This window comes from Bos javanicus, chromosome 4, assembly GCF_032452875.1.
Source record: "Bos javanicus breed banteng chromosome 4, ARS-OSU_banteng_1.0, whole genome shotgun sequence".
NCBI lineage: Eukaryota > Metazoa > Chordata > Mammalia > Artiodactyla > Bovidae > Bos > Bos javanicus.
The window spans coordinates 39,134,476-39,148,843 of NC_083871.1; the positions used below are offsets into that span (position 1 = coordinate 39,134,476).

The 14,368-nt window shown below is 38.9% G+C and overlaps 1 protein-coding gene across 13 annotated transcripts in view; it reads left to right on the forward strand.

The window, feature by feature from the left end:
• Positions 1-14,368, forward strand: part of CACNA2D1 (calcium voltage-gated channel auxiliary subunit alpha2delta 1) — a 521,990-nt gene that overhangs the window by 420,450 nt on the left and 87,172 nt on the right. For all 13 annotated transcript variants that reach the window (XM_061413776.1, XM_061413777.1, XM_061413781.1 and 10 more), the window contains exon 11: positions 10,477-10,635. In XM_061413776.1, coding sequence (XP_061269760.1) covers positions 10,477-10,635 — 159 coding nt within the window. The remainder of the gene's footprint in view (positions 1-10,476; positions 10,636-14,368) is intronic.

Here is a 14,368-nt window from a genome sequence, read left to right on the forward strand (position 1 = left end):
CTTCTTCTGAGGCTCTGCATGAGTAAGTGGCGGCAGTGGCTGCTGCCAGCCCACCCAGGCTCTGCCTGGGGACGGAGTAACCTTGTGTGCCTGGGCTGAGTCTGCTCGGTTGTGACCACCCTGGATCCAGTGCCCAGTGTGACATAGAGTGAGTGGGGCCAGAGCGTCCTCTCAGCTTGGACTGAGGTGAGCAGCCGGGTGCTTGTGAGAAACCAGCAGCCACTAGAGAAGTCTCTCTCCACTTTCTATTCCTGATTTAGGGGCAGGCTAGCTCATGCATTCCCCCACCAAGTGGGGTGCAGGCCTCTCACAGCCCTCCTGTTCATCCCAGAAGCCTTCCAGCCAGCAATAGCGTCTCATCTTCCCTGAGTAGGTATCCAGTATCAGGCCTCCCAGTCTATGGCTCTCACCGTTCACTCCCCAGGAGGCTCTCCGCCTGTGTAATCTCCCTTTTCCTTTGAGTCCCTTCCGAGGGGCATAGGTCCCTATCTATTACTTGACTTCCCTTCCTACCCAGTTTCCAGTTAGATGCAGTGAGAACTGTTCTACACATAGATATATTTTTGATGTGTTTGTCAGGGGAGGTGAAATCCATATCCAAGTCTTACTCTGTGATCTTGATTGATCTTCTTGATTGATGCCTTGCATTTTAAGAGATGAGTATCTGAAATATATGTATACATATATTGAGGTTGATGGATAATTCTTCCTGGATTGAAAAGTTGATTCTTGTGAAGATACCAATTTGTTCCAAAATTAATTGCTAAATGTGGTTTTAATTTGTCAGAAGATAATTCTGAAGTTCAGTGAAAAAAGTAGCATGACAGAGTATGGCAGTTTACCCTCCTGGTATAAACTGAAGGTGATAAGGCACCACGGAGAAAGTCTCAAGGGGTGGAGTTTGAAGTAGAGTTCTGACCTTGGTTTCTTCGTGACTCTGAGCACTTCCTTTGACACTCTAACCTCATTTCCTCAACTGTACAGTGGAAACCATGTTACAGCTAAGGCCTTAATCTTGGTAAAGGTTATGTGAATTAACACATGTGACAGTTTTTGATTGGCATAGTGTGCTTCTCAGTACATGTTAGCTAATATATTAATTATTACTAATAAAAAGTTAAAAGCCAGTAAAATCATGAAAATAGTAAAGGAATACATTTACAGTTATTAAAGGAAATGTATCCATAATTTTTATTATACACAGTGGGTCAGGAATGAAAAATTATTCAATAAAAGGGAAATTGACTATGTGAAAAAGCACTTTAATCTAATTGTAACTTCATAACATTGGGGGTAATAATTTCCACCATGACTGAAAACCAAAATGTAAAATAAGCAAACAAAGCATCAAATATTAGAGAGTGCAGACATGTATTTACCTTAATAGTAGATGGTTTTATAAACGTAAAACTATCCCGCTATGCTATGCTAAGTCACTTCAGTCATGTCCAACTCTGTGCGACCCCATAGACAGCAGCCCACCAGGCTCCCCCGTCCCTGGGATTCTCCAGGCAAGAACACTGGAGCGGGTTGCCATTTCCTTCTCCAATGCAGGAAAGTGAAAAGTGAAAGTGAAGTCGCTCAGTCGTGTCCGACTCTTAGCGACCCCATGGACTGCAGCCTACCAGGCTTCTCTGTCCATGGGATTTTCCAGGCAAGAGTACTGGAGTGGGGTGCCATTGCCTTCTCCAAAAACTATTTTAAGAAGTCATAAAGTACAGGTTCAAAATTTAAAATTAGAAGGTAAAAAACAAACTGGAAAAAGTAGAACTTACAATTCACAGCTTTATGTCAACTAATTTATGAAAAAAGTTTCACTTCACTTGCCATCAACAAATTGTAGTAATAATTGAATATTGAAATATTCTTTTCAATTACAATCTAGCAAGTAAAAATGTTGTGTTTGTGAGAGTGAATCTGAAAAGTAATTTGGCAATATATAAAAAACTTAAAATCATTCTTGACTAGGAGTAGGTACATATGCAGTTCAGTTCAGTTGCTCAGTCATGTCTGACTCTTCGAGACCCAGTGAACCGCAGCATGCCAGGCTTCCCTGTCTGTCACCAACTCCTGGATTTCACCCAAACTCATGTCTTTTGAGTTGGTGATGCCCTCCAACCATCTCATCCTCTGTCATCCCCTTCTACTCCTGCCCTCAATCTTTCCCAGCATCAGGGTCTTTTCAAATGAGTCAGTTCTTTGCATTAGGTGGCCAAAGTACTGGAATTTCAGCGTCAACATCAGTCCTTCCAATGAACACCCAGGACTGATCTCTTTTAAGATGGACTGATTGGATCTCCTTGCAGTCCAAGGGACTCTCAAGAGTCTTCTTCAATACAACAGTTCAAAAGCATCAATTCTTTGGTGCTCAGCTTTCTTTATAGTCCAACTCTCACATCCATACATGACTACTGGAAAAACCATAGCCTTGACTAGACAGACCTTTGTTGACAAAGTAATGTCTCTGCTCTTTAACATGCTGTCTAGGTTGGTGATAACTTTCCTTTCAAGGAGTAAGTGTCTTTTAATTTTGTGGCTGCAGTCACCATCTGCAGTGATTTTGGAGCCCAAAAACATAAAGTCAGCCACTGTTTCCACTGTTTCCCCGTCTGTTTTCCATGAAGTGATGTGACCAGATGCCGTGATCTTAGTTTTCTGAATGTTCAGTTTTAAGCCAACTTTTTCACTCTTTCTCTTTCATCAAGAGGCTATTTAGTTCTTCTTCACTTTCTGCCATAAGGGTGGTGTCATCTGCATATCTTAGGTTATTGATATTTCTCCCAGCAATCTTGATTCCAGCTTGTGCTTCATCCCACCCAGCGTTTCTCATGATGTACTCTGCATAGAAGTTAAATAAGCAGGGTGACAATATACAGCCTTGACATACTTCTTTCCCAATTTGGAACCAGTCCATTGTTCCATGTCTGGTTCTTCTTGACCTGCATACAGGTTTCTCAGGAGGCAGGTAAGGTGGTCTGGTATTCCCATCTCTTTCAGAACTTTCCACAGATTATTGTGATCCACACAGTCAAAGGCTTTGGCATAGTCAATAAAGCAGAAATGGATGTTTTTCTGGAACTCTCTTGCTTTTTCCATGATCCAGCGGATGTTGGCAATTTGATCTCTGGTTTCTCTGCCTTTTCTAAAACCAGCTTGAACATCTGGAAGTTCACGGTTCACGTACTGCTGAAGCCTGGCTTGGAGAATTTGAGCATTACTTTACTAGGTGCATATGCATATGGGTAAATGCTATGAGCTATGTCTCGGATTTTAGGATAACCATTTTGTTTCTTTACAATATTTACTAGTTTCCTACAAAAACTGGAAAAATCAAAATAAAGGGAAAATATTTTGGTAGGAATAAAAAAAACCTAGACTTTAATGATCACAGCCTCTGTTCACTTTGCTTTGCTTTGCTTTGCTTTTCCTGCATCGCCATCTGGTGTCCAGAATGTGGATAGCTTCTGTATCATAATTTGTAACTACTGCCTGATAATGTGCAAAATTTTATGCAGTTTATTTAACTTAGATACTCCATCTAAATGATTTTATATAATATAAATTTGTTATATAAACTATTTGTAGTAGACCACTATGTAGAGTATTTTACACCTATTTTCTAGTTTTAGAAAATACCCATGTTCCAAGGCAGGCCAGTCTGAATTTGATTTGTTTTTGCTGACTATCTACACAGTGTGAGCCCACAGTTTTACACTGTATTACTTTTTCATGTCGAAAGAAGAAAGAATTTTAAATACATAAATGAAGTAATTAAAGGCATACTGAGTGATCGACAGTAATAAATAGGTCACGTTTTCTCTGCAGTTTGAAGTAGAAGAATATCAGTTTTGGGTTTATTTTCCCTTTGCTTCTTCAGCATCGCAGAGGAAAACTGCTTGAGCCCACCAACCTCTTCAGGGTGAGCTTTTGTGCTCCGTGAAGGTTATTATAGGTGCCGTTCCTCAACAGGGTTGCTTTCTAGGAATTTGATACTTCTTTGATTTGTGTGTATCAGACAGTGCCAGCCTTTCAGTGTTTGTATCCTAAATTAATCCAATGAGCTGTAGGGCCTCCTCTCTCAGAAATATTTTCTGTTTTTTTTTCTTATTCAGGATATCAAAACAAAAAAAGACACCGCCTTTTCAAAACCAAAGGTTTAAAATATTTCACTTGAGAAATTAACAGTTTGTTTGGGCCCTAAAGTATCTTTTAATTTGGTGTGTGTACTTGACTGTGATATTTAATAGGAAAGTTCATTGGAAGTACTGACATTTACTGTTCCTGGTTATGCTCAGAGACTGTTTCAATCACTAAACTAATGTTTGAGGGACACTTGTATCATTACACTAATGAACTTTATGTAAGCTCACTAAAGCTGATATTGCTTATATCAATCTGTTTCGTGAATATAGGAATCCATTCTTATTTCATCACGTGGCATATACTAATGGTTTTACTAAAATAGTTTTTAAAACCACAGAGTTGCAGCTGATTTAAAATATACTCTGTGTTGGGCTCCGTGCTGGGTGTTCAGCATACATCTTCATTTGGATATTTTAGTAGTATCTGTTTGGACAAAGTATATTTACAGATGTACACATTCAATAAGATATGGAGAACTAAAATACAGTTCCTACACTTAGAAGCCTTTAGCTCAATAATTGATTGATGTCTGTGCCCTGTTTTCTAATTTTCTTAAACTCCACATATTCATTCAGTAAATATTGTTTTCATGTTTATTGTATACCAACTATATGTATACCTTTTACTATGTCATTTACAGTGGTAGGATGGATGTTTTCTATGACCATAGCTTTTAATCCAGTTGAAAGTTTAATCAGAATATCATAGAAAGAAATATAGAATTATAAACATTACGTATTCCATATAAAAGATAGATTTAGGCCTATGAGAACTTTTAATGGGGATGATTTGACCTAGTCAAGGAAGATCATGAAAGCCTCATATAAGGAGAGAATGTTGAGGTAAGTGGACAGGCAAGTGAAGAAAAGAGTAATAAGTGGAAGGAGCAGGGTATATGGAAGAGGAGAACAAAAGAATGTCTGAGTTCTGGGGCAGAGAGACACATCCCTCCTGAATTCTACCCCAGATGCATACGTTAGCCCACACACCTTCCTGGCTCAGTGTGCTAGCAGATTTTCTCAGCACTTCTAGGAAGGAACCTACTTGGTTGAATTTTCTGGGATCAGGAAAGGAATGAGTATGATGTTAGTTTCAATTTGAGTCTTTGTAGGGTTAATGGCAACCCACTCCCGGACTCTTGCTTGGAAAATCCTATGGATGGAAGAGCCTGGTAGGCTGCAGTCCATGGAGTCGCGAAGAGTCGGACATGACTGAGTGACGTTACTTTTGCTTTTATGCATTGGAGAAGGAAATGGCAACCCACTCCAATGTTCTTGCCTGGAGAATCCCAGGGACAGCGGAGCCTGGTGGGTTACCATCTATGGGGTCGCACAGAGTTGGACACAACTGAAGCAACTTAGCAGCATCAGCAGGGCTGGTTAGGTCTTTCCTGATAGCTGAGGTGGTAAAGAATCTGTCTGCAATGAAGAGAGACCTGGGTTTGATCCCTGGGTCAAGAAGATCCCCTGGAAAAGGAAATGGGAACCCACTCCAGTATTCTTGCCTGGAGAATTCCATGGACAGAGGAGCCTGGCAAGGCTACAGTCTATGGGGTCGCAAAGAGTCGGACACGACTGAGCAACTAACACACTTTTTAGGGTTAATTAAGTGTACATACGTAAAAGAAGTATTTTCTTAAAAGATGAAAAAAGCAGGATTCCTTAAGTATATTTTCAATCACCGTGTAGTATTTCAAAGTTTTATGAATGATAGTTGTTCAGTTGTAAAGTTGTTTAGTTGAAAGAAGGTTATGCAGTTTCAGTTCATGAAAGTAAATCTGTTATTCTTTTTCTATTCTAAAAGCAAGTCAGCCTAAGATATCTGTGAAATATATACTTACCTAAGCTGGAACTTTTCACATTTCTCATCTCTTTCTTTGAGAATAAAATTTGCCATAGGGACTTATACCTTGTAAGTTATTCTTTTCTCTGCATTATTTATGCATTTTTAATTGTGATATTTCTGTTATACATCACTGAATTTGTATTTAATGAATCAAATTTACATTTAATCAGTTTGTGTTGAAGTGATTTAATGAGATACTTTCCTTTTCTGTGTTAAAAGCAGGTCAAGGTCAACTGAAAGACTCAGGGCAATACATTATTCAATGTTCATTTTTTATATATCTTGTAACTTTATCAAGTTTTATGATTTAACTAAATCACATAATAACATTCCCTGTAATAATTTCTAATTATTTTTTAAGGTCAGACGTTTTACTATTAATGTATTGACAATCTATTGTTTACTTTTGCTTTATTTTATTTTATTTCATTTACTTTCTAACATGGGAATTCTCACATTCTTCTACTTTCAGAACAGAATATGTAGATTAAGATTGTGTCAGATTATCAAATAATGTGAGAAAAAAGGCAGTGCATTTCAGATCTGAAGATAATATTCAGGGACTTCCCTGTAGGTCCAGTGTTTAAGGCTCCACTCTTTCCTGCAGGGGCACAGGTTTGATACCCGCTCAGGGAACTAAGATCCCACATGCTCTGTGGCACAGACAAAATAATAATAATAAAAGATACGGTATTTTCAATGTTTGAATTTATTAAAACCAGAAAACAAGAGTATCAAAGCTTTGTTCTCATATATATGATGTACCTGAACGTAGCGTTCAAAGTAAAACTGACAAAGAACTGAGTATTTATCTGTGTGGGACATTTTTGTTGTTCAGTCACTCAGTTGTGGCCAACTCTTTGGGACCCCATAGACTGCAGCATACCAGGCTTCCCTGTCCTTCACCATCTCCTGGAGCTTGCTCAGACTCATGTCCACTGAGTCAGTGATGCCATCCAGCCATCTCCTCCTCTGTCGTCCCCTTCTCCTGCCCTCAATCTTTCCCAGCATCAGGGTCTTTTCTAATGAGGACATTTTACTTCCTGTTTTATCTATACTCTCTCCAAACCTTCCACCTCTGCCTTTATCCTGATGGCTTTGCCTCATAGTCCATTCGAGACAAAAGCCACAAGCAACAGTGTCATCCTCCCACATCGAATTTCCATACACCCATTGTCTATATTTAGCCCTCAGTCTTCTTTCCTAGAACAATGAAGTGGACACTGTACATGGTTTCTTAAAGGGTTGTTCCTCTACAAGCCATCCGTATCCCATCCTTCCCCGTCTTCGCAAGAGCTTTGGTTTTCACCTCTGTTCTGTTTCCCGCATCATTTTCTTCCTTTTCTCTTCAATATATATCCTCTGTTGCTCTGATGACCCTTCGCTTTGAAGACTTTCCTTGACCCTAGTCTGTCCCCGTAGGGCCCACCCTTTTCCTTCTCTGCCTCTCAGCCGAGGTGCTCTGAACACTTGCTCTGCAAGGCCAATCCTTGTCACTGTTGTTCAGTGCCTCCATCGTTCCAGTTATGTTCCACCCCGCCTCCAGATGCTGCCTGTGCAACTGGATGAGTTCAGCGGGCTCCTTTAAGTCCTCATCTTTTCTGTCTCTGTACCACAATGTGTTCTACTTGAGACCGTTCTTATTTTTCCCCTCTCATCATCTAAGACAGTCCCATCTCCTGATTTCCTTCCTGCCTCCATGGGAACTTACTCCCACTCAGTTTTCTCAAGGACTCCTCCTCTGCTTCACTTTTATTCACATGGTTTTAAACCAAATTTTTCTGCTGAAGCTCTCCGTTTTTTTTAAATATTTAATCAAGACTTCTTTTGAGCCTGTTGCTTTTAACATGATGATTTCTTGACATTTTCATTTGTGTATCTCACATGTTGAAATCTCACCTGCACTTGAACTCTCTGCCTCTCTTCTCTAATCCTCAAGTGTCCCTGAACCATCCCTTCTCCAGCCACCCAGATACCCATGTCAGAAACCTGGCAGTCATTCAAGACACCACTCTTCTTAGTCTCTACCACCACTGCCTAGTGATTCTGTCTCCAAAATAAGTCTTGAATCCCTCTCTTTGACCACTTCCATGAATAACAAAATCCCTGGTCTAGTAAGCTAGGTTACTACAGTAGCCTTCTGCTTATTTTTCATCCTTTACATTTCGCTCACCTTAAAACTTGGAGAAGGCAATGGCACCCCACTCCAGTACTCTTGCCTGGAAAATCCCATGGATGGAGAAGCCTGGTGGGCTGCAGTCCATGGGGTTGCTAAGAGTCGGGCACGACTGAGCGACTTCACTTTCACTTTTCACTTTCATGCATTGGAGAAGGAAATGGCAACCCACTCCAGTATTCTTGCCTGGAGAATCCCAGGGACAGGGGAGACTGGTGGGCTGCCATTTATGGGGTCGCACACGACTGAAGCGACTTAGCAGCAGCAGCAGCACCTTAAAACTACATTCCAAACAGCAGCTACGGTGAGCTATTTAAGTTCTAGTTTAAATTATTTTACATTTGACTTAAAACCTTTTGTGACTGGCTGTTCAACAGAAAATACGTTCCTAATTGTTCAGCATTTCCATTAGACACTGCACAGTCCATCCCTGCTTCCTGCCTGAGGTCATTTTTATGTGGCTGAGCTAAACTCTCCATTTTCATGTTTCCCTAAGAGGGTTTTTTTGTTTTCTTTCTGTCACATAAGGGCATTTTTGCATGTGTTCTGTTTGTCTGGAATGTTCTTCCTCTACTGTTTTCAAGGAAACATTTCTTTGGAATCACAGGAAATGCCATTTCTTGGGGAAACTTTCCTCCAACTGCTCACAGTCTGAATTAGAACCCATTATCTCTTAGAGCTTAATATTATATTGCTTTACAGAACACATCATGATTTATTGTAATATTTTGAGAGGTGCTGCACGAGTAGTTAAAATCCCAGACTCCTGCCACAGCACTGGTTTGAATCCTGACTCTCTATTATTTCCTATGTGAGTATGGGCAAGTCTTTTAACTATGCTTAAGGTTTCTCGTGGATAATAATAACTTAATTGTAGATCATTTCAAAAGCATAAATGCTTAATATTTGTAGAGAAGATAGTCAGTGGAGCACAAAGCAAACCTTGTGTATGTGTGTGGATAATCTACCTCACGTCTGAAGGCACAGGGCTCTCAGCTGGCACATGCAGTCCGGGACATACAACAGGCTGCCAGCGAATGTTTGCTTCATAGAGTGGTGAGGTGTACAGTTCATCATATCAGTGTTCAGGGAGGACCTTCAGAGAAAAAAGAATGATATTGTAAGAGTATATAATCACTATGTAAAATTTATGTTTTGGCTTATGATACACTTTAATTATTTAATGGGAGGGTACTTGCTTTATAGTATTGTGTTGGTTCTACAGTAAAACACAAATCAGCCATAATTATATATATATATCCCCTCTCTCTTGAACCTCCCTCCCCCTCCCACACCTATGTTTTTGATCTGAGAATATCTTCATTATTTGATCTGTCCAGCCCCTTTTAGCAAGAATGTTTTTGTTATTATTATTATTGTATTGCAGATATGACAGTCTAGCCCTAAGAGCCTAAGGGGCTTGTATGCACAGCAGAGGTAATAAATGATAGGATGATCCCCTCATACCAGCTCCCTGGTCTTCTTGCTGCAATCTTATTGTTTCTATCTTTTTGGAAATATCCCATGAACTATATAAATACTTTGTATGTGGTTGGTGAAATTACTTTGGTGATCATTCTTAAATTTTCAGTTTGGGCAGATATTGTTAGAGCTTGTTTTCTCCTCCTGCAGCCTCTTTGGACTTCAGGCCCTTATCGCTCACAGCAATAGCTCTGCAGTGACCTGCCTGCCCGTTGTCTTGCTCCATGATTCAGCTGTTTTCCTTGTAGAACCTCCAGAGTGATAGTGCTGAAAGGCCACTTGTTGTTCTTGATTCTTTGAGATTACTGTCCTGTTTTCACTCTCATGGTGAGACTGCCATCAAATTTCAAATATGTTAAACCCCCATTCCTATCATTCCATGTACTGCATTTCCATTAAGCTTTCCCTTATGCGAGGCAAGTAAAATGCTCAGTTTCTTCTGTATTCTCTGCAGGCATCATCATATCATTTCTGGATTCTGAATTTATTTCATTGTTGAGTTGTTTTTTGTTTTTTTTTTTAATCTAAATGCTCATAAAATTTGAGAGCTGGAAGGGACCTCGCATAACTCAAATCCCAAATTTATCATCAGGGAAACCAAGCTAGCTTCAGGAATGTAACTGAGCGGCTTAATTACTGTTACAATAGGACTTGGGGCTTAGATGAAATTACTGTTTGATCTGTAGTGCACTTTTGTTACCAGTCTATTCACTTTTCTTTCTGAACGAGAAAGCAGTGCGTTAAGATTGAGAAGTATAACATGAATTCAGTGAAAATTACATGATTGATTTTAATGTTCATTTATATATTTACCTTTTTATCTTTTGCAGTTTAACAGCAATGCCCAGGATGTAAGCTGTTTTCAGCACCTTGTCCAAGCAAATGTGAGAAATAAGAAAGTGCTGAAAGATGCAGTGAATAATATCACAGCAAAAGGAATCACAGATTATAAGAAGGGATTTAGTTTTGCTTTTGAACAGCTGCTTAATGTAAGTATCAATGCTGTCCCCTTTGTCTTTTATTTTTTTATTTTTCTGGAGACTTAAGGATTTTATTTTTTAACTTTACAATGTTGTATTGGTTTTGTCATATATCAACATGAATCCGCCACAGATATACACGTATTCCCCATCCTGAACCCTCCTCCCTCCTCCCTCCCTGTACCATCCCCTTTGTCTTTTATTATTGAGTTATAGTATCTGAATTTCAATATCCTAGTAGTTACAGCTCTGCAGGATTAAGTAATAGTGCTATTTTTCATTCATTTAGAAAGCATATATATCCAGGCTTTAGAAATCTTCTAAGCTTTTTAAAACATTTTTAAATCCAAAATTCAAATGTAGATTTTTTTTTTCTTTTGTATCTTTTCTTCCATACTTTTTTTTTCCCAAACTATATTTAAAAAACACATTTGTTGGGTAATTTAACTTTGAATAAGCACTGGAAACTTAGTTGACACATTTAGAATATCATTTATTTTTTCTTATCTCAATTAGTACTATATTTATTTGGAAACTTGTGCCTTCAATCATCAAATGGTTTCTGATGAAATATTTTAGTTTTAGTTTTAAACATCAGGTTTTGAGTCTTTAGGTTGTTCCTAATGTATAGAAAGGTCCAAATGGTAAAGATCAAAGTGGACAGAAGGATAAATCTCAGAGATTCCTTCCAAAGTGAAAATTCCTTTGAATGAGTCATTGATGTCTATAGTGTTTTATATTTTCCACACCTATTCCCTACCCCATATCATAACAATATTATATCATGAATCTCATACTACAGACTAATATTTTCAAATGGCCATGTTGTCTGTTTCATTTTGAACTGTTTGAAAGCAAGAGCTATCATTCGGATTTATATCTCTCATAAGGCGATATTATTGCAGTGGTTGAGAATACAGATTTAACCTCTCTCTGCCTTGGTTCCCTCACTGGGGTTGTAGAAGGAATGTCCATAGAATCTGCAGATATAGCCAACCACATGAGTGTGTAGTTATTGGGTTGGTGAAGAATTAATACATAAATAGCATGAGGCTGGTATAGAATCAGCTTATAATTCCTATCAAATTTGCTAAGTCATTGAATAAGCTCTTTATTTTGTTATTTCCTATGTGGATCTTCTAAACAGTTTTCAAGGTCTCTGATTGGATGATGACTCATTCATTTGTTCATTCAGCCAATATTTACCCAATGCCTCACAATTTCCTGTCATAGCGCATTGATGAAATTGTAGAAATAAACAAGAAAGACCATTTGTTGTCAAGAAAGTCGAGCATAACTTGCTAAGTCATCATTTCTCATATAACATGTAGTGCTGTTACAGGGTATTCATAGTGTGTTTGCTCAGAGTGTCTCGGGGAAGTGGCTCAACTTACCCAAAGAAGTCAGAAAGTGGTTGCTTTTCCTTGAAAATGGGATTTTGAAGAATGAGTAGAGTCTAGGTAGATGATGAGGGGGGCGGGCAATCATTTCAGATTAAAAGAACACCAGATTTTTAAGGAATCTCCACACTGTTCTCCATAGTGGCTGTACTAGTTTGCATTCCCACCAACAGTGTAAGAGGGTTCCCTTTTCTCCACACCATCTCCAGCATTTATTGCTTGTAGACTTTTGGATTGCAGCCATTCTGACTGGTGTGAAATGGTACCTCATAGTGGTCTTGATTTGCATTTCTCTGATAATGAGTGATGTTGAGCATCTTTTCATGTGTTTGTTAGCCATCTGTATGTCTTCTTTGGAGAAATGTCTGTTTAGTTCTTTGGCCCATTTTTTGATTGGGTTATTTATTTTTCTGGAGTTGAGCTGTAGGAGTTGCTTGTATATTTTTGAGATTAGTTGTTTGTCAGTTGCTTCATTTGCTATTATTTTCTCCCATTCTGAAGGCTGTCGTTTCACCTTGCTAATAGTTTCCTTTGATGTGCAGAAGCTTTTAAGATTAATTAGGTCCCATTTGTTTATTTTTGCTTCCACTGCTGGGCATACACACTGAGGAAACCAGAAGGGAAAGAGACACGTGTACCCCAATGTTCATCGCAGCACTGTTTATAATAGCCAGGACATGGAAGCAACCTAGATGTCCATCAGCAGATGAATGGATAAAGAAAGCTGTGGTACATATACACAATGGAGTATTATTCAGCCATTAAAAAGAATACATTTGAATCAGTTCTAATGAGGTGGATGAAACTGGAGCCTATTATACAGAGTGAAGTAAGCTAGAAGGAAAAACACCAATACAGTATACTATCGCATATATATGGAATTTAGAAAGATGGTAACAATAACCCGGTGTACGAGACAGCAAAAGAGACACTGATGTATAGAACAGTCTTATGGACTCTGTGGGAGAGGGAAAGGGTGGGAAGATTTGGGAGAATGACATTGAAACATGTAAAATATCATGTAAGAAACAAGCTGCCAGTCCAGGTTTGATGCACGATACTGGATGCTTGGGGCTGGTGCACTGGGATGACCCAGGGGGATGGTATGGGGAGGGAGGAGGGAGGAGGGTTCAGGATGGGGAACACATGTATACCTGTGGCGGATTCATTTTGATATTTGGCAAAACTAATACAATTATGTAAAGTTTAAAAATAAAATAAAATTAAAAAAAAAAAAAAAGAACACCAGCGATTAAAAAGGCACGGAAGCATGAGGGGTTGTGCACATTGAAAAAATTGCAGGTTTGTTGGCATGGCTGGGCCATAAGCAGTAGAGGAGAAATGATGGGAATGGAAAGGCCATGAGCTATCCTTAAGTGAGGTATGGAAGAGCAAATGGAAAGTGTGTGGTTGGAGAATGATACAGTCTGATGAGTGTTTTAAGTTAAGAAGCTATTTTAGTAATCCTGGTGTTGGATTAGAAGTGATGTTAAGGTAAGTGACCTAGTAACTATTGGAGTGGTAGGAGGGGTTGCTGAGAAGGGAGTGGGGGTGACTCCAAGTTCTCTGAACTGGAAAACAAGGCGGAGGGTGGCCTAGGAGTCTACATTAAAGGAATGTGGGGGTAGAATTTTCGATTATTTGGAATTTGAAGTAATATTTTTCTTAGGTACAATTAGATAAGCAAGTAAATAGTAGAAAGGCAAAGAAATACAGCACTGCAGTTTTCCGGGGAAATTATCTTTGCTAAAATTCATGTGATTATTAAATGATGTATGTGCATTAATAAAAATGAAAACTCAAAACTTTTGAAATTCAAGCACAGGTGATTACTAAAATAGGATATATCCTTTCTGCAGTAAAGGAATGTGAGGGCTTTTCATAACTAATTTTTCTCTCGAGTCAATAATCAAGTTTTCTAGATCTTAGCATTTTAATTATTCTTAGTGTTGTCAGTTGGCCTCACTCATTCCCTCATATTCAAGTTTCTGTTGTGGAATGATGAGGCGTCTCAAGCCTGATGTACTACTTCCGAGGCAGTCACAATAGAGGGGCCGGGTTAACTCCCACATTCATTATTAGTTACTTATAAAATATGGTCGAACTTCTACTGGCCTCTCCTACTGCCTTTGTGAGTTGTAAATGATTTTTAACATGTCCTCAGTTATTCCTGTAGTAAATCTCATATATTTTGCTTTCCACATGTCCCTTAGGTATTACAGTTCTTCATTTAAAAATAATTTTCCCAAATGCACAGCATGCCTTGTTGAGCCGAAGCATGTTTTGTCTTTTTCTTACACACAGTACCATTCCTTGTCTTCTGTCGGTCCTGGCACGGTTTA